At 53.6% G+C, this 26662-nt stretch overlaps 1 protein-coding gene across 1 annotated transcript in view; it reads right to left on the reverse strand.

Moving 5' to 3' along the window:
- Positions 1-4136: 4136 nt before the first annotated feature.
- The window catches only part of Zdhhc18 (zinc finger DHHC-type palmitoyltransferase 18), a 24274-nt gene continuing 1748 nt past the window's right edge, over positions 4137-26662 (reverse strand). Inside the window, exons 3-11 of the mRNA XM_055610990.1 lie at positions 26505-26657; positions 20666-20826; positions 12417-12566; positions 11144-11281; positions 10986-11034; positions 9914-10016; positions 7038-7150; positions 5861-5960; positions 4137-5673 (exon numbers count right to left, since the gene is read on the reverse strand). Of these exons, the coding sequence (XP_055466965.1) occupies positions 5308-5673; positions 5861-5960; positions 7038-7150; positions 9914-10016; positions 10986-11034; positions 11144-11281; positions 12417-12566; positions 20666-20826; positions 26505-26657 (1333 nt within the window). The 3' untranslated portion in view covers positions 4137-5307. The remainder of the gene's footprint in view (positions 5674-5860; positions 5961-7037; positions 7151-9913; positions 10017-10985; positions 11035-11143; positions 11282-12416; positions 12567-20665; positions 20827-26504; positions 26658-26662) is intronic.

The following is a 26662-nucleotide window of genomic DNA, read 5'->3' on the forward strand; positions in this document are numbered from 1 at the left end:
CTTCCCCATTACAGCACAATTTTCCCTTTCAAGTTGGTGGCCTGTTGCCACTTGTCTGAGACTTTACTCTCCGGTTCTTCACATCAGGTCACCTGTCCCCTCCAAGCTGTATCAGCAGGGCTCACCACCGAGGGCGGGGCCCAGCCCTCTGACTGCCCCACTCCCCTGCCTGACTCACATGGCCTGTGAGAGGCTGGGAAGCAGGGCACCTGGGTGCTCAGGTCAGTTTGGTCCCCCAGGGGGGACGCCACCAACCCGGGGAGGAAGATGGGGCTGAAAGAAAGGAGCTGGTAAGGGCACAGACCATTTTGTTTTATAGAGCAGCAAGTCCAGCTCCGTGAGATCTCCGACTCGGCTCCCAGAGGTTCCCCAGGTTCTCCAGGCCTTTCTTGTTGATCCAGGCTTTGCCTCTGACCCCTGAGAGAAGCATCTTCAGAGATGGAGACCATATTGTTCCCAACCTTCTGTCCCTTCTTCACTGGGCCCTGTTTTCAAGCCCCATCCTTATCCACCCCCAAAGCTCGGATGAATATTCTCCCAGATAGGCATGGTGGCACATGCCTGTAATCACAGAACTCCAGGAGACAGAGGCAGGCAAATCTCTGAGTTTGAGGCCAGCCTGGTCCAAAAAGTGAGTCCAGGACAGTCAGGACTACACAGAGAAACCCCGACACCCCCCCCCCCCCCGGAAAAAAAAATCATCTTCCTGGGATGCAGCCCATCTAATCCTTGAGGCAGCTCTATTCCATAGCCTGCCTGTCTCCTCCGAGTGTGTGAACACTCGCCTTGCCTCCTGGAGAGAGACGGAGGCCAGAACTCTGAAGACAGGATGTCATGTGCTTGTGCCACAAGAGCAGGGGCTCTGAGAGACTGCAGGGCCCTGGCCAGTTCTATGGGGTTTCCCTGGGTGCTTTGCTTAACTCGAGGCATGGACACAGAGAAGGGTGGGAAAACTACACTAAAGCATAAGTTAGGGAAGGGCATGGTGCGCATGCCTAGAGGGTCAGCGCTGGGGCTCACACGGCAAGTGTTCCAGCTGGTGGCCACCTTCCCTGCGAAGAGACATGAACAACCAGAGAGAGAGAGAGAGAAAGAGACTGAGGCAGGCTGGGAGAGTAACTCCTCATCCATGTATGTAGTTTGAACCCCAGTACTGCACAGACTGGGGCACACCTGTAAATCTCAACATTTAAGAAGCACCCCCTCCCTGTTTCTGTTCATCGGAGCTGGGTTCTATAGGACGAGGAAAGATCATAGACTACCCCCACCCTGTGGCCCAGGCAGGTGTCCAGAGAAGGGGTCCTCTGGCCAAACTCTTCCTCTCCAGACTGCCAGACTGTTAGGTGCAGTTGGCCCTGACTCCGCCCTTCCATCTGGAACATTCCTCTCAGCCCTCAGGGGCCTTCCTTGGTACCAGTCATCTAGCCTGGGCTTCCCCAAGTCCTGGGGGCGACTTGGAGATCCCAGGACACTAGGAACCTAGATGGTGGGGCCTGGCAAAACTGAGGTTTCTTCTAAGTCCAAGAAGAGGAGTGTCTCCTCATGCCTCTCAAGCCAGGAACCCGGTGGGCTTTACAGCCAGGTCCTAGACTCTCAACAGGCCTCTTGTTCCTCCTTCGCTGAAGCCAGGCTGCTCCACACTCCTGCCGGCTCTGGCCTGTAGATCCTGACTCAGTTCCTGTTACCTCCTTTTGCCTCCAGGCTTCTACTTCTCAGGTCCAGGAGCCCAGGCAGGCAGGAGACAGCAGGCCCTGGCAGAGCATGGGACTCCAAAGCTGCTGCCTGAGTCAGCAGGACAGGAGATAGGGCCGCAGTCCTGGGGGCTTTCCTCACCCTGCTCCCCACTGGCCACCTTTCTGGAGCTTCTGATTGCAGCAAGAGGGGTTCTTATTAGTTAAAAAGAATCTACCACAACTGGCAAAACCTTTCCTTTTTTAGTAATTTCCTAGGTAATTGCTGTCTTTGGAATGATCAAACTCAACAGTTTGACCGGGGGTGGGTGGGGGGGTGTTTGTGGTTGGTTGTAAGAATCCTGTTCTCTAGTCCAGAGCTGTTGGGGAGGGGACAGCAGAGGATGTGTAGGTGATTCAGCCATTTGCCCTTTTCTTCTAAAATTCTGCTGCGTGAAAGAGGCCCCCTCTGCTACGCCAGTCTAGGGTACCAGACGGTGTGGAATTTATGGAAACAGAACGGAATGAGGTCAGCGCGCAGGACTGCATTCCAGTTGGGTTATAAGAGGCCTTGGGCACGTCCCTTCCTGCCGCTGGCTTGGGCCTCCTCATTGGTAACAAGAGGTTGGCAGCCCCTTCCTGGGTATGGCATTCTCCAAGTTCAGAGCTTCTCCAAGGCCCTCCCCTCCCCTGCTGGGGTAGGAGGCAGATGATCTCACGCCCCCACAGCAGGCATCCCAGGCAGGACCCCAAAAGAAAGTGGCACACGATGACAAGAAGGGGGCATCTTTATTTCCATTACAAAAGGTGGTGGAGAGCAGCTACGTGGGCACAGCTCATCTTCCCAGGTCTGGCCTGGTTCCCTTTGGGTCACTGGAAGAACATGGAACTGGGTAGGCCTTGGTGCCTGGGGCCAAGGATACAGGCTCACACTTCATATCCTACCAGGGGGATGGGGGCGTGGGAACAGTGTGGAGCCCGCTGTGCTTAGAACAGTCACCAAACTTGTTCAGCAGCGTCACCAACACCCAGATAGCTCCTGAAGAAACCTGCTTGGCTTGCCTATGGCTCTGCTGACTTGGGGGTGTGTGTCGGGGGGAGGCTGTAAGGCAGGATTCCTGAAGAGTCTTGACACTTCACAAATCTGGGGAAGGGGCATGAGGGGAAGGGGGGAGGACGAGGTTCAGCAGTGTTACAGTATTGTGCTGAGGCTGCGGTATGGCTTTCTATAGTCTGGCCAGCAAGGAATTGGGGTGGGGCCAAGAGGCCAGTGCTTGCCCACTGTTGGGGGAGGGGAGCTCGCCAGGGGACAGACCCTGTAGGCACAGATGGTGGCAGGTGGGCCACAGGTTAGGCAGGTGGAGGTGCCGGGTGCCTGGCTCGACCCAGGCCACTCCTGGAGAGGCAGAGAGTGGCGGTCCTCAGGAGCTCCTTAAGCCCCCGCACATACTGGATGATCCCGGCAAGTTGGCAAAGGAGGAGAAGAGAGAGGGTTAGCGGATAAATGGATGAGAAGGGGTAGCCTGTACGGCCCCACACGGGGTCAAGGACTACCTTAGTACCTGCCTCTCTCCCAGAAAAGGGCCAAAGCTCAGGCAGCAGGCAACAGGCAGGCAAGAGCTCAGGCAGGGGCGCGAAGCGGGGGGGGGGGGGGGGGGGGGGGGGGGGGGGGGGGGGCGGCAGAGGTGTTAGTGACCTGACCGAGGGCTCTGCACACCAGTACCCAGGCCCCTCAGAGCAGGCGGGTCACCCTCCCAACCACACTCCTCTTCTGAAAGGACAGGTGCTCTAAAGAAACCTCGCCCCCAGGAGGGAGCGGGGCAGGAGTAAGAGCCTCTGCTTGTGGGGGAACCCTGGGGACCTGCCACTGCCAGCACACAGGCCACACCACACACCAGACAGATGGATGGGCTCCGTGGGGTGGGTGAGGCATGCGGTGGCGATGAGGTGACGAGAGGTCGGCGCTGGCTGAGAGGCGAGGCACGGTCTTACCAGCTAACCCTCTGTAGAGAGGCCTCTTAGCGCCCCTCAGGCTGTGCAGGAGATGGCAAAGTCCTGACAAGTGTCCTCCTGGGGGAGATACCAGAGAGGTGGGCCCATGTTATGATCTGTCTGTCCTGGCCGCCTGGGAGGTTGGGTTAGGGACAGGAACAGGACACTCCAGCTGGGACCTACTGTCTCCCATATGCTGAGCAACCACTAGGGATCTGGGAGGAAAGTCAGCCGGAAAGAACCTGGGAGGCACCAAGTCCTGGAGCCCCAAGAAGGCAGACAGAGCAAAGGCAGAGAGGTGGTGCAGCCACAGCCCTTCTGCGGAGTTCCCACCAGTTGCTGGGCCACCCGCCCGCCTGTTCGCTGACTCCCAGGAAAGACCCACGTCTGTCTGCAAGAACCCAAGGCTGTACTGCAAGCCAGGGACTCAGCAGAACAAAAGCAAACAAAAACTAAACCAAAGCAAATCAGCTCTTAGGAACAGAAGTTTTATTACAAGCAGGGACAAAGAAAACTGGCTTAAACAAAAGGCAGGTTAGGGAACCCCTCCTCCAGCCCCCGCCCTATCTACCACCGGGCCACTCAGGTTGGCTTAGGGGTCTGAAGCTGTTTTTCCCGGGGGAACTTTGGTGCCCACCACTTCCCAGTTATGTCTGGGACCCACTGGCCTTGGGAGCAAGGAAGGGACCTCTTAGTGATGTCCTATGTTATGATCCAAGGGCTTTAGTCCACCTGAAGGGCCAAGGAGGGGGCCTGGGAGAACAAGTTTCTATTTTGATTAGAATCTACAGCTCCCAGCAGAAGGAAGAAATGCTATGAGCTCCTGGCCAAGCCACATAGGCATCCTGGCCTACTCTGCCCTTTCCTTCATTCTCCCAGTCCCTAGCGCTAGGGCCTACACTCACAGCAGAATTCCTAGGAGGGGGTGTGGCTTACAGAAAGGCTCGGGTGCTCCTGAGCCCCCACCCCACCCACCACACCTGGCCTCGGCCTGTTAGGGCAGGTCACAGCTGGGAGCCTGGGTGGCAGGGCCCCAGCCACTGTTGTCTAAAGGCTGCGGTGTAAGGAAGAAGGCCGAGGGGTCTCCATGACTGATGCACATCCTCTAGTCCCCAGGCCTCAGGCTGCTTCTGAACCCAGGGAAATGGGGAAAGGGAGTAGCCCAGGGGACATGGGAGTCAGCTGTATTTGGCCACACATGAACACACGTGCGCATGCGCAAACACATCCAACCGCTCCCAGCTGGCTCTGCTGTAGCGTGTTAAACTACCTAGCCTCCTGGAAACCCTTGGCATGGCACTACACAGAGAGTAACACACTGACTTCTGTTTTAAAAAGGCTATGTAAAAAAGAGGTCTATAAAACTGTGCAAAATACCCAGCATTAATGAACCCGTTTCAAGTATTGCCAGCATGAGCTAACCCGCCCATCTCTAGCCCTGACTTGGAAGAGGGACCAGAGTGGGGAGTCACAGGAAAGGATCCTCCAGAGTCCCCACCAGCAGGGGAAAGTCCTCATCCTACGGTGCTGCCCTCGCCTCTACAGGAGCTGAGGTTACTCGGGCCTGGATGGCTCGTTTGGCTCCCTCTGACACAGGCCTCCCGCCCTCTGCCCATGCTCTCTCTACCAGTACCCCGGCCCTATCCTATTGGCCAATTCCAGATAACCTCCCTGCCCCCACAAAAAACCAAAAACCCAAAACAACCCAATGATCACCACAAAGAGAAAGCAGGAGCCCCAAACCAAAGCCGTCCAAGGAAGGGTCCTCGCCTGGCACCCGAGGTTCAGAGCCAGGGCCCAGCAGTCCTGCCTCCAGAAGCCCCTGGCTCAGCAAGGTCCAAGCAGGTCTCCAGCTGGGAGGCTGCCCACTCAGTTCACACCCTCGCTCACACCGGGCCTCCCTGGGCACAGGCAGTGATTTGGCATGGTCCCCTCGGTGGCCTCCAGAGGCTGTGGCTCTCCTCTCTTGCCACTGATCAGCTGGGAGAACTAGGGCCCAAACTTCGGGAACCTAGGTTTTGGGGGGCAGAGGTCACAGCTATGGGACCGTTCAGAGGAAGCCACGCAGGGCGGGAAATAAATACGAAAAGACTCAAGTCCTTGGCAGCTCTGCTTCCCTCGGGTGGCATGGGTAGGGCCCCGGCAGTGGAGGGCAGCAGGTGGCAAGCAGTGAGTCTCATTCATGGGTGGCCCCCTACCATGCTGGCGTCTGGCTTGGCTCCACGGGCTGGCTCGTCACTTCTGATGGGCGAGGGCAACACGGCGTCAGACTGCACGAAACCCCGCCGGTCGATTAGGCTTCCAAGATATAAGGACAGGACATATCAGAGCTCCGGGCCAAGGGCCAGGCAGTATTACCTCCGCCCCTCAGGAAAGCTTTAGCCCTAGAGAAGCTGGGCAAACGGAAGCCGCTTTCCATCGGGGAGTTTTAAGACTCCCCCTCTGGGGCTGCTGAGGCAGTCTAGTGCCGACAGTGCTTGCCACCGAATCTGATGACCCTCCAGAGGGGTGATAGGAACACCACGGCATGTAGAGTCACACACACTCACTCCACTATACATACAGACAAGTGGATAAATGTAAATACATTTAGAAGAAAACCGTCTGGAGGCAAGCGCCACCATGACGGGATCTTTTTTTTTTTTCTTTTAAATGAGACAGGATCTCAAGCAGCCTTGCTACTTGAGGATGACCTTGAACTTCTGACAGGTCTGCTTCTAACTTCTAAGCTTATTCATTGTTAATTCAAACTGACTCAGCTGTCTGGGTGCCAAGAGGCCAGGCTGCAAGTGAGAGAAAAGTGAGGAACGATGGCTCTGTGGCGGCAGCAAGCTGCCTACCATCCTGTCTCCCTAGGCAAGACACAACTATGTGGGGAGGTCTCCTCTCTGCAGCACCCACGGCCATCCCACGCCTGCTCTGAGGCTCTGGCGCCCCCTGCTGTCAGGAGCCACACTGAGCTTCCCGGTAAGGCTGAGCCACGGAAGTTCCAGGGGAGGGTGGCGATCCCACCCTGTCCAGGCGGAGCCGGTCACCCAGGCGTGGTCCTAACAGTCATAGTGGACCTCTGAGGGCAGGGTTTACACAGCATCCCCAGGGCTCATTAGCATGTACCCTAGAGTGGCGCTGAACACGAGCAGGCCTCCTGCTTCAGCTTTCAAGCACTGGGGTTACAGTACAACCACACCTGCTTGCCTGATTGCAGCCTACAGGTAAGTACACGTGGTTAAAGCTGCCAGCCTTCCTCAGAATTTCTCTGAGGCGCCCAGCGGAGTGGACGTTGGTGGACAGAGGGAGTCCGTGTATGTGCAGGGAGAAAGGCCTGCTAAGGTCCGGAAACCCCACGAGGGGCCCGGACTCAGGGGCTCTTCTTACCTGGGAGGTAGGGGGCTGCAGAGCACAGCACAGCAGTTGGTGATAATACTTTTATGGCTGTAGGGGTTGACGGAGGCCTCACCGCCCCTCTTGCTGGACCAAGACCCTTTGATCTGGGAAGAGGAAGAAGCCTGGGTCAGCTACCTCCCTCCCACAGTGTTGGGGATTAAACTGAGGTAAGCATCTACCATTGAGCTCCATCTCCAGCCCCTTCTCTCATCCCCTCCACTACTCCCTGTCACAGCTGCCTCCTGTTGCTTTTAAGGTCAACACAGGCCAGGGAAAGGAGGCCCCTTTAGAAACCAGTTCTTTGTGGGCTACTGGAGGGGGGAGCATGTCTTCAGTGGAGGCCTTCCGGTGAAGGCATGGGAGCTCTCTCCAGCAGAGATCAGAAGGCCCAGCGAGCAGAGAAGACAAAACCAAGAGGAAGTCTCCAGAGGAGGTTAGGGTAGACCATCCCTCCCCTGGCTTTCCATCAGCTCCACACAAGCTAGAGTTGTCTGGAAAGAGGAAACCTCAACTGAGAACACGCCTCAGAAGATCCGGCTGTAAGCAAGCCTTTAGGATATTTTCTTAGTGATTGACGGAGGAGGGCCCAGCCCACTGTGGGTGAGGTCATCCCTGGGCTGGCAATCCTGGGTTCTATAAGGAAGCCAACTGAGAGAGCCATGGGGGAGCAAGCCAGTAAGCAGCACCCTCCTTGGCCTCTGCCTCAGCTCCTGCCCCTAGGTTCCTGCCCTGTTTAAGTTCCAGCCCTGACTTCCTTCAATGACAGGTGAAAATATGGAAGTGTAAACCAAACAAACCCTTCCTTTCCCAACCTGCCTTTCGTTGTGGTGTTATGTGACAGCAAAAGGAACCCTACCTAGGACACCAACTAAGGGGGGGGGGATTGAGGGGAAGCAGGCTGAGCCACTCTGACCCTGCCACTCAACTGCCTGACCTTGGTCAGGGTCCTTTCTGGGTGGTAAGATTCTCAGAAACACTGAGAGGCTGCCTCTGGGGAGTGCCCTGCTGAAGGCACCGAGGGCCTTGGCAGGAAAGACCCACTGGACCATCACCCAGACCTCTCCACGCTGGCTGGGCTGCAGCACCCCTTTCTGCTCCTGCAGAGCCAGCACTCAGGAAACCCTGGTGAGGTGTTTGCTGCATTTCTGCCTTTACCAATGAGCAGCTCATGTGTGCTTATTTTTGTTTTCCCAAATAGAGAGGTCCTTTTTTTTTTTTCTTTTCTTTTGAGACAGGATTTCTCTGTGTAGCCTTGGCTGTCCTGGAATGCTATAGACCATGCTAACCTCAAACTCACAGAGATCCACCTGCCTCTGTCTCCTGAGTGCTGGCAATTAAAGGCACGCACTACCACTGCCGGGCTGGGATTGTTTTTTTTCTCCCCCCCTGTGTAACCCTGGCTGTCCTAGACTCCCTTTGTAGACCACGCTGGCCTCAAACTCAGAGATTCCCTTGCCTCTGTCTGCCAGAGTGCTAGGATGACAGGCGTGCACCACTGCGCCCAGCTTGGGATTTTTATTTTTTAAGATAAGGTCGTGTGTCTAGGGGAACCTCCAACTTCTATGTAGCAAGGGTTAACCTTGCATTCCTGCTCCTCCGGCCTCTACTTTTCAAGTGTTGTATCACTACTTTTGGAGGTGGCTTCCTTCTTCTCATTCTTCTTGTTTTTGTTTGGTTGGCTGCCCTGGATTCAATTTATAGACCAGGCCGGCCTAGAACTCACAGAGATCTGCCCGCCTCTGCCTCCCAGAGTGCTGGGATTACAGGCGTGCGCCACCACACCTGGCTCTTTTTTCTTTTTTAAAAAACAATCTTCACATATATATATATATATATATATATATATATATATATATATATGACCTTTATTTACTTTTATGTGTATGGGTGTCTTGCTTGCATGTATGTCTGTCTATGATGTGTGTGCTGTACCAGAGGAGGCCAGATGAGGGCACTGGATTACATAACTAGAGTTAAACAACAGCTACACACTGGAGTTCTGAGCGGCCACCTGGGTTGCCATGAATCAAACCTGGGTCCTCCAGAAGAGCAGCCTGTGCTCTTCACGGCCGAGCCGTCTCTCCAGCCCCCCCTCCTCCACTGGACACTGACACTGAGGGCAGGGCCTCGGACACGCTGCCGAGTGTGCTCATTATAGATGGTTGGGAGCCACCATCTATAATGGTGGGTGCTGGGGCTTGAACTCAGGACCGCTGGATGAGCAAGAAGTGCTCTTAACCTCTGAGCCATCTCTCCAGCCCTATCATGCCCAGTCTGGAAAGGGTTCTTTTGAATGGTGGGTCTCTGGTCACCATTAGGCAGCAACCCTGGGAACACACTTATGGGTTGAAGGACAGTGAGGGGAAGTCTCAAGGGCCTGGGGACAGTGGTGCTTAGATAACGCTAGCTGGTTGATGGCTTACAAGCGAGTAGGGGGAAGGGTCAAAGGAGCCAAACTATTCTGGGCTAACCCTGCCTCTCACAGCACGCACCCTGACCTCTGCTGCCTGCCGGTGTGGAGTGGCAGATGGGAAGGCATGGCCATACCTTCTGGGCATCGATCCTGGACTGGCCCTTCCCAGCACTGTGACCCCAGCCCACAGCTCTCGTCATGCCTCGGACACAGCATTCGGGTTCTGTCACAGCAGGATGCAATGCTCCAAGAGTCTCAGGGCACTCAAAGATCCTTACATGGCAAGGCGCTGGCACACAAGCCTGGGGTGCTCACTGCCACCGTGGACTTGTGAGAAAGGTAACTTGGGTGGGACACCAAGGACCTGCAGAGCCAGGTCTGACACTAGGCTTCCGCCCCAGAATCCCCAGGAGGCTGCACTTGGCCACCCCAGCCCTGCCCCAGCTTTACTCACATCTTCATTAGTGGTCAGATTGGAGGCGACGAGGTAAGTGTGGAACCCTGAGAGGCCCAGGATGGACCAGATTGAGAAGAAGCAGATGACCAACTCCAGCACGGTGGGGCTGTCAAGGACCCGTGCGACAAGGGTGGAGGCCCTCGGCCTGTGCCCAGCCTCTCTCCCTCACACTTCCCTGGAGTTCTATCCCTGAAGAGTGACAGGCTCTGGGGGCGTCCTGTGCTCCCGTCATCACTTCTCAGCAAGTCACCCTCTGTACCCCCAGGAGGGGACGGGAGCTCCTGAGGAACGAGTCAGGATCAGGGCTGGGGATGGCAGAGGGAATTCCAACCTCAGGGTCTCGGCATGCAGGCTGGGGACATGACTCAGTGGGTAAAGGACCCGAGTGTGGACTTCACGTTGTCCCCCATCTATATTGGTGTGCCATGGCACATGCATGCTCTCTGCTGCCCTTGGGCAAGATAAAATAAACAAAATTTTAATTAAGAAATACACTCTTGGGCTGGAGAGATGGCTCAGCGGTTAAGAGCATTGGCTGTTCTTGCAGAGGTCCTGAGTTCAAATCCCAGCACCTACATGGTGGCTCCCAACCATCTATAATGAGATCTGGTGCCCTCTTCTGGTATGCGGGCAAACATGCAGGCAGAACATTGTATACATAATAAATAATTAAATCTTTAAAAATAAAAAAGGAACACCGTCTGCTCTTCCAGAGGTCCTGAGTTCAGTTCCCAGCAACCACATGGTGGTAGCTCACGACCAACTATAAAGGGATCTGATGCCCTCTTTTGGCACGCAGAGCACTCCTACATTAAAAAAGAAGGTACATAAATGAATAAAAAATTTAAAGAAATACACTCTCTTCCAGGCCTCTGTACACAGGGACAGTTTCCCAAGTTGCAGCCCTTCCCATGATGGTTCATTTGGCGTCAGCTCTACCCGGGGTTCTGACAAAGTAGCTGGTAGAGTGGCTTCTGGAGAGCAGACATGGCCCTACCGCCCCACTGGGAGGCCCACCCCATGAAGAGGTCTCAGTTCCCACCCAGGGCGACTAGCTGGCAAAAGATATCTCGCTGGAGTCTCCTTCAGAGTGGAGAGGAAGTTGTTTCCTTGAGAACCTAGGAAGGGAAAAGCAGGAGGACACGGCTCAGGGGGGCGGTGAGCACAGCCCCTTCCGGGGTTGAGCTCAGTGGTCAGCCGTCCTCCGCCCCTGGTCCCGCAACTCACGCAGCGTCAGGTGGGTGACCACGCAGGCGAAGATGAAGGCCGTGAGGAACGAGAGGGAGAGCACGAACGCATAGAAGAAGCGGTAGTTTCGCCTCCCCACACAGTTGCCCACCCAAGGGCAGTGATGGTCAAACCGTTCTGGAAAGGGAAGGGGAGTCAGGGTGGGTCTCAGCCAGCACTGCGGCCGGCCCTCCCCCACCCCTCGCCCCCTCAACACCAGCTGACTCCTGCCCTTCCCTCAGACACACCCTGCTTCTAGTCCTCACTCATCAGTTCCCGCCCACCGCCTGACACATCCAACTGTCTATTCTGTGAGCTCCACAGTAACTCCTTCAGACGCCAACCACAAAGCCACTCCCTGTGGCCTCACACTCGGTAGGGATCCCGTCTCCTCCCGTATACAGCCTTGCCCAAGAGCAAGACGTGGTGGCCTCAGACCCCCTGGAATCTCCAGAGTCCAACAGAGTATCTTGTTCAAAGGCTGTACCAGCTACATGCCAACAGCTCTGGGCCTAAGGTACCTCATGCAGAGCTGGCGCCAGAGGCCAGGGCAGAGGACTGAGCTCATACCAGCGCTAAGTCCCTGAGGGTGGGAGTCACACCCTGGTGAGAAAGTCCTTGTGGGAATCTGGGTCATGAGCCCGCTGCAAGCCTTATGCCAAAGGCTGGTGCCCTCTAAGGAGGTAGGTGGGGCAGACCGGCAGGGGTGAATAACACCCACTGAGTCACCCACTTCCCTGCTCTCCTCTCCAGGGAGTGCTGAGCTGGCACCATGAAGTCACTCCCCTGGGAACGACGCACTGTCACCGTGGCTCAGCTCGCTTGGGTGTCCTCTAGACTCTCCCTTATGACACCCTCCCAAGGGACCATCATGGGTCTTCATCAGGCTCAATCGACTCTGGGGAGCAGGATGGGGGGAACACACCAAACAGAGGAGGGTGGGGCGAGAGGCAACTTTCAGTTCTGGTCCATGCTCTCTACCTCATTTCTCCACAGCCTCACCCTCCCTGCCTTCTCTCTCCATTACATCATCCTCTGTCTTCCATGTTAGCGCTCTAGGCTTCTGGGACCATGAACCTACTAAGGAACCCCCAGAAGCTGGGAGACAAATGTCAGGGTTCAGGGTACACCAGCGCTGGGCCAACTGGCCTTCCTGCTCAGCCCTAGGTATCTCAGACGCTGCCTGCCTTTGCCCCACATGTGTGATTTCCTGCACCCAAGGCTCGGTCTCTGGAGGGGGAAGGGGCGCCCGTGCTCCGGGCCTCCCACTCACCCACACAGTTGTCACAGACACTGCAGTGTGAGGTCCGGGGTGGCCGGAACATCTTACAGGTGAAGCAGTACTTCAACTTCACCACCTGTCCATTGATCATCACCTCCCGGGTCCTCGGGGGCGGTCGGTACGTGGAGCTGCCTGTGTTATCTGAGGGGGGAAGAGAGAAGACAGGGTAGCACGACCACTGTGGGTGGGAGGCCAAGGCTGCCTGGCTGGGACAGGGGGCACCTCAGGGAGAGTGTGCCCAGGGGAGGCGGGGAGGGACAGCAGGGGCAAACAGGAAGAGCCCAGCACTCCCTTCGGGGCCCACACCGCACACAGCTGGTCTTCACGCTGAGAAGGGTCATCAGGGACAGAGTTGTAGGAAGGGTTAGGAAGGCGACAGATGCATCTGATTAAGCCTAGATCCGACCTCTCATACACAGGAACTTTACAGTTAAAGGGACAAGATGGACCCCCCGGGGAAGCCATCGGATCTAGAGCCCTGACATCTGCAGAGCACTGGCCTGACCTCTCTCCAAAGGCAGTGTTAGCTCGAGAGCGGAGCTGCAGAGATGGCTCAGTGGTCCAGAGTGCTCCTGCTCTCCCAGAAGCCTGTCCCCAGCATCCAGGGCAGGTGAGTCTAGCTCACTTCTGGCAGTCACATGCACACCTCAACTCCCCTCACACAAAATTAAAAATAAAAACTCAACAAATAAAGAAGGTAACCAAAACACCAAAACGAATGTCAGAGCTAGACATGCCTGTAATCCTAAACACTGGGAAACAGCAGTAACACCGAGTTCAAGGCCATCTTAGACTACAATGTCTCTCTCTCTTCTCCTCCTCTCTCTTTTTTAGAAAAATACATGTTTACTGACTACTCTACAAGACAGAAGTAGGAGACAGAACAACCTATTGCATCTACCCTTTTCTTTTTTTTTTTTTAAGATTTATTTATTTACTATGTGTTCTGCCTGCATGTGTGCCTGGAGGCCAGCAGAGGGCGTCATTGTAGATGGCTGTGAGCCACCAAGGGGTTGCTGGGATCTGAACTCAGGACCTCTGGAAGAGCAGCCAGTGCTCTTAACCTCTAAGACATCTCTCCAGCCCCACATCTGCCTTTTTCTTTTCTTTTATTTCAGAGACAGTGTTTCTCTGTGTAGCCTTGGCTGTCCTGGAACTCTATTTGTAGAGCAGATTGGCCTCAAACTCATAGAGATCTACCTGCCTCTGCCTCCCAAGTACTAGGATCAAAGGCATGTGTCACCACCACCTGGTACCTTTTTCTTCCTTTTTAAATTTTTATTCTATGTACAGTGGTATCTGACTGCATATATGTCTGTGTGAGGGTGTCAGATCTCCCAGAACAAGAGTTACAGGAACAGGAGCTGTCATGTAGGTGCTGGGAATTGAACCCAGGTCCTCTGGAAGAGCAGTCAGTGCTCTTAACTGCTGAGCCATCTCTCCAGCCCCTTCTTTCTTGCTTTTTCATAGAAGGAATAACAAGTTTACTCAAAGTCTGCAAATTCTACATGTTTTGTTGGATGAGTGATTCTAAGATGAACTCTCAGGATCTCAGTGTTCAGATCAAAAAAGTATGTAGCCAGCTGTGGTGGCACACCCATATAATCCTAGCACTAGGGAGGCAGAGGCAGGAGGTCTCTGTGAGTTCAAGGACAGCCTGGTCTACAAATCAAGTTCCAGGATAGCCAGGGATACACAGAGAAACCCTGTCTCAAAAAACAAAACCAACAACAAAAAGGCAGGGTCTCACTATGAGACTGGGAGGCTCTAGCCCAGTTACTTCTATTCTGATGTGGACTCTGAGGCCATGTGCATTCAGCTTGGGAGCACTCATCAACAGTGCTCCCGGCCATTGCGTCTACTGCAGAGTCTCCAGTTGAGCTGCTTACCTCCAGGCACTGGCGTCTGAGTGCTCACCAGAGTGCCAGGCACTGGTCCAGGTGCCAGCATGCACCGGGGAGGCGGGGAGGCGGGGAGGCGAACGATTCTGACCCCACCTCTCCACCCACCAAGGAGACTTTTACCTTGACCACATGACATTTAAAATGCAACTCAGCACCTGCACACTTCCTCTCTGCAACAGGAAGCAGGAAAGGGCAGGGCAGGGGTTAGGGACCTAAGAGTCAACTGACCACTGAGTGAGCCTTCGCTTTCTAGTTTGTAAAACAGAAACAAGTAGGATGGGAAGTAGAGTTTGATTCTTTCGGGGACAGGCTCTCGTATGGCCAGGCTGGCTTTAAACACACTGCGGAGCTGAGGACGATCCTGAGGGCTCTCACCTCTCACATGTGGAATTACAGATACGGAACTACCACATCTGGCTCTATGTGGTACTGGGGTCCGAACCCACAGCTTTATGATTGCTGGGCATGCATTCTACCAACTGAGTCAAATACAGTGCCCTCTTGGTTTTTGCTTGCTTGTTTGTTTTGGTTTTTTTCGAGACAGGGTTTCTCTGTGAGGTTGTGGCTGCCCTGAGCTCACTGTGTAGACCAGGCTGGCCTCCAACTCACAGAAATCCACCTGCCTCTGCCTCTGAAGGTGTGTGCCTCCACTGGCTGGCTCTGTTTGTTTTTAGAGACAGGGTATTACTACCGAGTTTAATTTGGTCTTAAACTTAAAATCCCCCTGTCCGACCTTCCTCAGGCAGACTTATCCCCTTTACTACTGACCAAAGCTCTAAAGGAAGACTATCTCCCTATAGTACAGCTAAGACTTGCTCAAAAGATTAAGTGACTTGCCCTAGGCTACACAGCACACAGCAAGGCCAGGATTTGAACCCAGGTTTCAAAATTCAGGTTTGAGATCCTTTAATACACATTAGTGTCACAGCGAGGTACCAGCTCAATGGTAGAGCACTTTCCTTGTGTTCAACTCCCTACATAAATTAATAAAAATTAATCCAGGTTCAAGTTGGGCACGCCCTCAGTCCCAGAGCTTGGGAGGTAGAAGCAGGAGAGTCATGAGTTCAAGATTACCCACATGGCTACATGGCAAATTTGAAGCTAACATGGACTACACAAAACTCTGTCTACCAGGTGCAGTGGTGCACGCCTGTAATCCCAGCACTCAGGAGGCAGAGGCAGGCAGACTCCTGCGAGTTCGAGGCCAGCCTGGTCTACCAAGTCAGGACAGCCAAGGCTACACAGGAAAACCCTGTCTCAAGAAAAAACAAAACAAAAACCACAAGAGAAGGGCTAGAGAAATGGCTCAGCAGTTAAGAGGACTCATTGCTCTTGCAAGGGACCTAAGTGCAAGCTGGGTGTGGTGGCCTACTGGGGAGGCAGAGCCAGATGGATTTCTGTGAGTTCAAGGCCAGCCTAGTCTACAAAGGGATTCCAGGACAGCTAGGACTGTTATAAGGAGAAGCCCTGTCTTCTCCTTACAAAACAAAACAAAAACAAGGGGGCTGGAGAGATGGCTCAGAGGTTAAGAACACTGGCTGTTCTTCCAAAGGTCCAGAGTTCAATTCCCAGCAACCAAATGGTGGCTCATGACCACCTATAATGAGACCTGCTGCCCTCTTCTGGCCTGCAGGCAAACATGCAGGCAGAACACTGTATACATAATCAATAAGTCTTTAAAAAAAACCCAAAAAACAAAAGGACCTATATTCAGTTCTCAGCACCCACCCTGAACAGCTCACAATGACCTGCAAACTCTTGAAAAACAAACAACCCCAAAACAAAAACAAACAAACAAAAACCAGTAAGATATAATAAAATTAAACAAACAAATTATTTAAATAGAATAGAATGGAGAGATGGCTGGAGAGATGGCTCAGGGGCTAAGAGCATTGGCTGTTCTGCCAAAGGTCAATTCCCAGCAACCACATGGCGCTCACAACCATCTCTAAGTTCTCCTAGCATCCGTGGTGGCTTATGATAGCCTCTAACTCCAGTCCCAGGAGATCCAGTGCCCTCTTCTCATCTCCATGGGCACTACACGCATATGGCGCCCAGACATACACGCAGGCAAAACATCCCTATAAAGAAAAGTTTGTTCTGGTTGCATGACTCAGACAAGGCTGGCTTCTGATCCTCTGGCTACAGCCTCTTCGGGAACAAACTCTTTGCTAAAGAGCATAGAGGGTGGTTGCTAAGAAATGTGTCCTGGCCTCAAGGATTGAGCTTCAGAGCTTTCTGCCATGACCCACTCTTCCCCAAGGAGGAAGACAGACGCCCACATGCTGCTGAGCGCCCTGGCCTTCGTGCCTTCCAAACAGGAAACTTGGAGGAAGTCATTTCAAGAAATGGGGCTCAGCCTCTCCCCACGAGTGTATGGCTGTGAGAAGCGAATGACTTTCATGACTCCCCACACCTCCTTCCTGTCTCAGGGGCCCCCCAGGAGCCTCCAAACCTTCAAAATAGCTGTTTTGGTCTGGGGCTGCCAATCGAAGCCAGTACTGGTGTGGAACACTCACCCCGGGAAGGCCTGGGCTACTGAGAAAGCTTTTCCTTTTGCAGTGCTAGGGATGGACCCCTAAGCCTCACGTGTTAGGCAGCTGTTCTACGTGGTCTCAGTTCTGGAGAAGGCTTAAGGAGGGAAGGCCCTGGCTGCCTGACACCCAACTGTCTCTACCGATGTTAACGATCTCCCAGCACCAGCTCAAGGTTAACGGTAAACCCATCTTCAAGCTCAGGGCACTGCAATTCCCACGTGACCACTCCCCATTCCCAGGGGCTGATGGTGGCCCTGCGACCTACCAGGTTTACTCCAAGTCCTGGGGATACAGGGGCTGACATAAATTTCTTTTAAAATACCTGGTCACGGGCTGGAGAGATGGCTTAGAGGTTAAGAACACTCGCTGTTCTTCCAAAGGTCCTGAGTTCAATTCCCAGCAACCACATGGTAGCTCACAACCATCTATAGTAAGATCTGGTATGCAGGCAGAATGTTGTATAAATAATAAATAAATCTTTAAAAGAAAAAAGATAAAATAAAATACCTGGTCACGTGTCATGTAAGGGCAGTTTCAAGAACTGCACCGTGGGGTCAGTAGCTGATACAGATGTCACAGAGAGTACAGATGTCACACAAACTGAGAAGGCTCTGATGACATTCAGTGGCATGATGTGGGGCCTTGATTACATACGGGGTTCGTCAGTGACTAAAGCATTGTTCTGCAACATAAGACTGTATTTAAAAGTGACTTTATCTTTCGGGAGGGGCTACACAGGGCCTCAGTCTGGTGGTCTGGAACTTACTATGCAGGCTGGTCGCATAAAAAAGTGAACTATTTAAAGGAAAACACTAAAAAAAAAAAGAAAAAAAAAGGATGGGAGGTGCTGGAGAGACGGATGGCTCGGAGGTTAAGAGCATTTGTTGTTAGTCTTGCAGAGGACTTGGATTCAGTTCCCTGCACTCACACAGTCACTCATAACCACACATAACTCAAGTTCTAGGGATCCAATGACTTCTGATACCTGCAGACACCAGGAATGCACACGGATGGTGAACATACACACACACATACATACATACATACATACATACATACATACATACATACATACATACACACATACAGGCAGGCAAAACACTCAAAAATTTTACAAATGAAAAATAAAATGTTTTTGTTTTTCAAGATAGGTTTCTCTTTATAGCCCTGGCTGTCCTGGAACTCTGTAGACCAGGCTGGTCTCGAACTCAGAGATCCACCTGCCTCTGCTTCCTGAGTGGTAGGATCACAGGCGCGCACCACCCCTGACTAACAATAGGATGGGAGTGAGGTGGGCTAGGAAAGGCAAGCAATATACCAGACGGACTCAGACCCCAGCTCAGCAGGAATGGGAGCGCCCAGGAGAGGGAGGGAACGGGGCAAGCTAAGGCCCAGCCCTGAGGTCCCACAGGGCTGAGGTCTGGGGAGGGGGAGGAGATGGAGGAGGGCATAGCTTGGTTTATATATTAAGTCCAAACTTATCTAGTCCAGATATACAGGGAGACCCTAGTTCAAACTATCCAACTGACAAAAGAAAAAAGAGAAAGGAAGGCAGAACTGAGAAGGGTCAAAGTCAAGCAAGCTGAGTTCCAGTGACTGCTCCTCAGGAAAGCAAGCTGAGGCTGCTAGGGAGTCCCCAAAACTTCTCTAACGTCCCCAGTGCAGCAAGGAGCGCTTCCGGGAAGCTCCCACTCCCTGGCCATCCTTCCAACCCTCCTTTCTTTAGCTAACACCACTAAGCTTCCTACAAAATGATAAGGAGAAGTGGACACCATGCCCTCCCCTCCCCTCCATGTACACTCCAGGGAAGAACAATTTCATCATGGCGTCCACGAAGCCCAGGAACAGAAAAGGAAGAAGTCGTGTTTGGGTGTGTCATAGGAGGTCTGGCCCAGGACACAGGATGTTAAAATGGAGATGTAAGGATGGAAGGGCCATGTCCTGTTCCCACCCCGAAACTCAAAGCCTTGAGTGTGGGAAGAGGGTACCTTCTCCCTCCTTTCCCTTCACCCTGGGCCCTGGGAGTCTCTCTTGGCACATCTGGCCAATGGGATCACCCTCCGCAGATGTGAAACTCTGTGGGGATAACAGGACTGTACTGGACACACAGCCAAGCTCTGCCCAGACATGGGGATTACTGCTCATACTGGCCAAGCTGCTCAGAGGCCAGGGGATTCCAGGCAGCCGGTCTGGCTGAGCAGCACAATAATCCTGGGTCAGGATCAGCCCTGCTTGAAGGGAAGGTGAACCCAGTGGCTGCTTTGCAGCCTGGGTCACACACTAAGAGGCCAGAGGGCAGAGCAAAGGGGAAGACCATGGGTGTGGCTGCCCCGCCCTACCTCCCACCCCCCTCTTGGGCTGAGGAGGCAATGAAGAACTGGCAAAGCTGACAGGTGCCCTCTCCTGGGCCCTGCTGAGCTTGAGCTGCTCCAGAGGCAGCAAAATGATTCCTGGGGATAGACCTGGGCTCTGACATTTACAGATCCCTAGATCTCCCCATGCCAGCTAGGCGCTTAAAAGCCTGAGTAAACGCTGCCTTCTTAGGGCAAGGAGCCAACCATGACCGGAAACCCTGGAGGTGTGCAAACATCCGAGTCACTTCTCAGCAGGAAGGAGCCGGGGTGGGGCCAGCTGAGATGAAGGTCCGGGCCCGGGGCACAGATCTCTCCTTTGGGTAGAATAAAGGGCTAGCTGCTTAGAGGCCTGGGCAGGCAGCTCTTCCTGGACACACAGCCTCTCCCCATCCACGCTTTTGCCTCAGTGGACAGACCCTTTTCTTCCTGCCCCAGCGTCCAGGGCTTCTCCTGACCTCCTAGGCCAAGCTAGCCCATGCCCTGTGCTTCGGCACCCCTTGCCTGTTCCCCGGCCCTAGCTGGTGCCTCTGCTCTGACTCCACCTCTGTCATGGTCCTCCCCTAGTCCCTCGTCTCTTCCCTAACATCCTATTTATTTGTTTACCATCTTCCTAGTACCCTGGCATGTCACCTCAACCTCCATGGGGACAGAGATTATTGTCAGTTTCCTTCATCCCTCTGTCACCAGCATCTGGACTCACTCATGGCACACAGCAGGGGCTCAATAAACTAATAAACTTTTCATGACTGAATAAATAAAGAATACAAAAACATCTAGCCAAGCTGGGGGGGGGGGGGTGCACGCTCATAATCCCAGCACGTAGGAAGACGGAAACAGATCAGAAATGAAGGCATCTTCAGCTGCACAGTGAGTTCAAAGCCAGCCTAGACTACGTGTGTGAGCCCTGGTCTGAAAAAAAAAAAAAGAGCATCTCAGTTCTTGCACGTCCTGTGTGATCTTTGTTTATTTATTTTTGTTTTGTTTTTTTTCTGAGACGGGGTCTTGCTCTGGCTGTCCTGGAACTTGCTCCGTAGACCAGGCTGTCCTCAGACTCAGAGATCCGCCTGCCTCTGCCCCCCGAGTGCTGGGATCACAGGTGTGTGTCACCACTTCCCTGCTTCAGTTGTGTGATCTTGAACCATGTGCTTAACCTCTCTGCGTCTCATTTAGAGTCACAGAACTGACCTCACTGGCTTATGGCTTTAACGCATTGCCTGGCACCCTGGCAGCACTCAGCTCCGCGCTGGCCGCCAGTGTTCCTTGTTCAGTTATTTGCCTGCTTGCTCACTGCCTGTCTCCCCGTTCTCACAGCGTCAGCTCCGGCCTGCCCTGCTCACTGCTATACTCGAAATTCCCAGCAAAGCACTGTAGGAGAGAACCAGTCCTCGCACATCTGGGAACGTGGAACTGGGAGCTCCAGCACGGGCTGAGAGCGAGTGCCTCACCGATCTGCTTCTCCAGGGCGGCTGCCTCGCAGACAGTGGCCCTCGGGAGGATGCCAGGGTCGGTGAAGCTGGTCTGCAGGAGGCAGCTCATGACGAAGAAGAAGAGGATGGCCGCGATGATGGGGATGGCCAGGGTCAGGTGGCCGGCCAGGTAGGGACAGCTAGGAGAGAAGAGAGTTCAGATTACCCCAGGGCTGCCTGGCATTGCCCCGATACCGCATTCTTGAAAAGAGCCTTCCCTGAAGTACGGCTGGAGGCTGGTGCAGCCGCTCCCTGTGGGCGCCCGGGGCAGACATTTCTAGTCAGTCCTGGACTTTTTCCAGTGGCAGATGAGATGAGAGCTAAGATACGCTCCCCACCTCACCCTGGCAGGCAGGCAGGCCTCCCTCCCTCCCCTTCCTTCCTTCCTTCCTTCCTTCCTTCCTTCCTTCCTTCCTTCCTCCTTTCCCTCCCTCCCTCCCTCCCCTTCCTTCCTTCCTTCCTTCCTTCCTTCCTTCCTTCCTTCCTTTCTTCCTTCCTTTCTTCCTTCCTTCCTCCATTCCTCCCTCCCTCCTTCCCCCCTCCCTTCCTTCTTACAGAAACTTGCCAGTTAGCCCAAACTGGCTTGAAACCCTCTAGGTAGCCCAGGCTAGCCTTGAACTCTTGATTTTTCTGCCTCCACCTACTGAATACACGTTTGTTTGTTTTTGGTGGTAGCACACAACTGTATTCCCAGCACCCAAAAGGCCCAAGCAGGAAAATCAGGAGTTCAAGGCCATCCTTGCTACATAGTGAGTTGAAGGCCAAGTTATATGGATTATATGAAACTCTGTCTCAAAAATGCAACAAAACAAACAACAAACAAAAAAACCAAATAACAAAAACAGGCCAGTGAGATGTTTTAGCATGTAAAAGTGTTATCAAACTTGATGGCCTGCATTTGGTCCTGGAGCCCACGTGACGAAAGGGGAAAAATGACTCTCATAAGGGGTCCTCTGACCTTCACAGTTATACTATGGCGCACACATATACAAAATAAATGAAATGTAATTAAAAACTAGAGACAGACAGACACAGAGATGCAAACAGAAAGGCAGGGGCTCCCTGGGCTGTCTCTGAACTGGACTCAAGCACCTTCCCTACCCCAGCCCCACCGAGAACTAGGACTGCATGTGACATACCACCTGTGTCCAGCCCAGTACCCAGCATTAAAAAAAAAAAAAAATTACTATCGCAGCATTTTCTGTGCATGGGTGTTTTGCCTGCATGTCTATCTGTGTACCATGCTCGTGCCTGGTGCTTGAAGAGGCCAGAAAAAGGTTGGACGCTATGGAATGAGAGTTAGAGATGGTTGTGAGCCATCATATGGGTAATAGGAATTGAACCCAGATCCTCCACAAGAGCAGCCGGTGCTTTTAGGCACCGAGCCAACTCTCCAGATCCCAGTGCTTAGCTGCAGCCTCAGAATCCCATTAGCTCGGAGCTTGAGGAAGCCACTACCAAATTAAGGCACCCGTGGCAATGTTGCAGTGTTGGTACATTCATTCATTCATTCATTCATTCATTCATTCATTCAGTTGCTCCACAAATATTTTCCTGAGGTTGTTTTTTTTTTTTTTTTTTTTTTTTTTTGGTGCCAGTCAACACTCTCAATAAACAGCAGGAACTGAATAATGGCTATGGGTACGGCAAGAGTCCCTCTGCCCTGCGGCTTACGGCCGACTTCGGAACAGAGCCTAGTAAACAGGGAGCAGCCTGCCACACAGGGTGATGTGTGCTGCAGACAGAGAACGGCCCGTAAAGGAGATGGTACTGCAGCCAAACACGGAAGAATGAGCAGATGGATGGGGAAAACCGCGTGGGCCATTTCAGGGCTGCAGTGTTCTGGAGGTACTGGCTGGTGGTGGGGACCTGGCTTCGGGGGGAAGTAAAGCTTTCAGGCGCTCATGGCCAGTCTTCTTTGCTGCCGTACCGTCCATTCCAGAGCCACAGCCACTTTCTGCATTTGTGAATCAGATGTTGTCATTTCCTTGCTAAATGCTCTCGATGGCTTTGACTGGAATCCAAACTCTAACCCTCCTGTCAGGCCAGCCATGCCCTAAGCTTTACTGAGGTCTTCCCAGACATCCTACAGTGCTCTCCTCTCCCCTTCTGCTGGCGCCACACGGGCCTCCTGGAAATTCCCACACAGTCACTCTTTCACTTTCTCTGGAATATTCTTCCTCCCTCGGAGGAGCTTCCCAGACTGTTTTCTGTATAGCATTTATTTCAAACATTAGCTCGGGGCTAGAGACTGTGGCTCAGTGATTAGGAACACTTGCTGCTCTTGCAGAAGACCTGCGTTCAGCTCCCAGCACCCAGATGTTGGCTCACAACCAGCCTTAATCCCAGGTCCAGGGACTCCAAAGCCCTCTTATGAACTCCGCACACAGTGACTATGAATATACACGAATATACATACATATATGTATATGCAGAAAACATTCAAACACATAAAATAAGCTAAAAAATATAAGTTAATTTAGGGTATGGTAACCCACCTTTAAACCCAGCACTCTGAAGGCAGAAGCAGCCAGGGCCCTGTGAATTTCTCAATTCAAGGCCAGGTTGGTCTATACACAGAGTTCTAGGCTAGCCAGGACTACAGAGCAAGATCCTGCCTAAAACAAAAACAAAACAACAACAAACCACCTGCTTGTTTGTGAATATGCTGCCTGACGCATCCTGCTGAGCGACGAGCTTCTCTGTGGGCACAGCTAACACCGCTTGCATGTCACCCAGGAAATACCCCTCGAATGAAGGCTGTTCCCCTCACGGAGAGAGCAGCTACCACTCCACAGACGGAGACGGTCAGGGAGTTTAAACAACGCGGACAACACAGGTAAGGAGCATTCAAGTGACTGTGGGATTCATGGCACCAACCGCGGCCAGCTGCTGCCTTCCCACTGAAGCCAGGGAGGACAGGATGGGGGCTGCTGCCTGGGAGATGCATCTGTTTCCAGGCTTTGGACCAGCCAATGCTCCAGGGGTCCACAGAGGTAGGGAGCTAAACCAGGGCATTAGCTTCTGAACCCTAGAGAAGTCTTCCCTAAGGACTAGAGCCTGCAAAGCCAAGGGATCCAAGTGGACTGCCCCCCACCCCCGCTCCGCACATCTCGTCATGTCCAACCCTCCAACGGAACCAGCCAGGCTCTGGGTATCATGGCACAAGCCTGGGCCTGGGGAAGGAAGCCCAGGTCCTGTAAAGCCCTTGGGAAACACCAACACCAAGACGTAGGCCCTGATTTCCATTGCCAGATCTGCCCGCTCATTCATTCAACCAGCATTTGCTGTATCCCGGCTCTGGCTCTAGGCTCTAAAAACACAGCACAATGGAGATTTGCTATGCTCCTGCAGAAAAGACAGGCGTGAAATGACCAGGCAAGTATGTATATATATCGTACAGGTACAGGCAGACAGGGAAAAGACACGAGTGAACCACAAGGTGCTCCAAACAGCACAAGGAGCCTGAGGGGGTAGCGGGCCGGCAGGCCAGTGAGCTTGAGAGGGCAACTCAGCAGAGGAGGACTGAGCAGGAGGACTAAGGGGGAGCAGAGGCCACACAGGCCATTATCAGAGCGCTGGCTCTTACCTAGAGGTAGAACCAGGGAGCCTGAATTCTTCCTTTTTTTTTTTTTTTCCTTTCGGTTTTTCAAGACAGGGTTTCTCTATATAACCTTGGTTGTCCTGGACTCTCTGGGTAGACCCGACTGGCCTTGAACTCATAGCGACCCACCTGCCTGTGCCTCTCAAGTGCTGGGATTTAAGGCTTGTGCCACCAAGTCCAGCCTTAGGGGCCTGAACCCTGATGTGAAGGGACCGTGGCGGTGTGTGGACTGGGAAGCAGGGTAGAAGCTGGGAAGCCTGCTAGGAAATCATGTCACAGCCCGACGGAAGCAAAGCCACTTGGAGCTGGAGGCCTCCCCCAAGAGCTGCCGGTACCTTCCCCCGAGCGGCGGGGAGTGAGCATCTCAGCATCCTTGCCCTCACGAAGGGTGTGTCCACCACTCTAGCTCCTCTTTTGAGTCCTCTGAGCATCCCACCCAACACCCAGCAGGACCAAAAGTCACCACCCCAGTGAGAACAAGAGCTGGAAGCCAAGGTGACTGGTTTGCACTCCCTGAGCACAGGAACCCCCTTCCTGACTGGGTCATCACAGTACCACTGTGGAGAAACCCACCCAGAAGTTCAGACTCTGAAGCGCCTAAATATCTTACACTGGAGGGTCACAGGGCAACTACAGTCAGCATCACTTCCTCCTGCCTGGGCCATAACCCTGGGCGTGAACAACTTGGAGAGCGGACCAAGGGCTCAAAAAAAAAAAAAAAAAAAGCATTTCCACAGCGCCCAAAAGGCCATGGCAAAAACAAGGTGGAAACAAAACTTGGCCAGAGGTTCAAGCTGGGATGCCAGGGTTTCTCTGTGTAAGCCACCCTGAACCTTTCTCCATCCTGACCCGGGGAAAGGCAGCGCATTTTGGGGGAGGGTGAAAAGGAACAAGTCTCCACCTTGCAGTTGTAGATATATAATCCAGGTCCTGGGCAATTACTTGGGAACTGGTCTTTCAGAGCCTCATCATAACCACATGCCCTCGGGAAAGGGATTTTTGGTGAACACAGCCGTAATGACTGGCAAGGTCACATGCTAGAGACTTGCATGCAAAGGAATAAATGATAAATAAATTTGAAAAAAAAATGAAAGCTAAAAGCTTGACTGCGTGGCCGGGTACCAATTTCAACAGAACCTCTGGATGTGGGTACTATTCAAGTCCCCATTCTACAGATGAGGACGCTAAGGCCGGGAGGGGGGAAGCGACTGCCCTAAGCCACACAAATAGTGGGATGGGAGGTGGAGCTGGGATCTGGTCCAGGTCCCCTGGCTCCAGAGATGAAGTTCTTAACTAGACTGAAGAGTGAAGAGGCAGACCCTAAAGAGCAGCGGGAAGTAGGAGGGGAAGGTGGGGCTCACCCGGTGGGTGTGTGCGCCCGTGTGCGGACGTGCGTGTAAGGAGTCACATGGCAGGTGGTTCCGGACGGAGGTTGGGGTGGTAACTTGGGACACATGAGCGGCGGAGAAAGCCATTAAAGCAGTCACTCCTCCATCCTTCTGTCCTAAGATGGAGATAGGGGGTAGGTCACAGCAAAGCTGGTCAGAAGCCCAGAAGGGCAAATAAGACCTGTCCTGCGAAAGCACTCAGGTCTCTTTCGTGAAAAGGAGTGGTGGGGAATCTCCAGAGTGTCCAGAGGGGAAAGAGAGCCAGGTCAGGGTGGGAGAGGCACCTGGAGGACCAGGGAGCTAAGAGAAGGTCAGGAAGACGCTTTGGAGAAAGTAAGGAAAGTGCTGGAGAGGGAAGGGCCAGTCTGAGAGGCCCAAAGATGCTTCAGAGAGGATTGCCCCGGGCCCAAGGGTGAGCATGACTGAGGGAAAGCAGGGGTGAGGGGTGTGGGGAGACAGTCTGAGGGAGCCAGGATCCTGCAGAACCATGGAGGGGCCTGAGAAGACGCCTAGGAAATTTGTGATAGGGTGTCCACAGCTAAAGGACACAAAAACTTAGTTGTCTGAGGATAGGAATGAAAGATGCCTAGAGGGGTCAGAAGGTGCCTGGGATAGGCAAGAACCGGCCAGGGATAGGAGAGCAGGCGGACCTGAGGGACCCAGCAAGGGCCGGACACCCAAAGTCCGGGTGGCGAGGAGGGGTGCGGGGGGGTCCAGGGCGGACGGAGGCCGGAGGACACACGGAGATGCGGGCGGAGAAGGAGAGGCGGCCGCGGCCGCAGCGCAGGGCCGGGGGGAGGGAGGAGGGGCGCGGACGCGAACTCACTCGAAGACGAAGAAGAGGACGGTGGTGCTGAGGATGAGCAGCAGCGTGAGCGCGAAGACGCCGCCGTGGCCGGCCAGCATGAGGCGGCCGCCGCAGTAGAAGCGGTTGCGGCCCGGGAACACCTCCCACTTACGCCGCGGCCGGCGGCCCAGGCTCCC

This window comes from Psammomys obesus, unplaced genomic scaffold (assembly GCF_907164565.1).
Source record: "Psammomys obesus unplaced genomic scaffold, mPsaObe1.curated_primary_1811, whole genome shotgun sequence".
Classification (NCBI taxonomy): domain Eukaryota; kingdom Metazoa; phylum Chordata; class Mammalia; order Rodentia; family Muridae; genus Psammomys; species Psammomys obesus.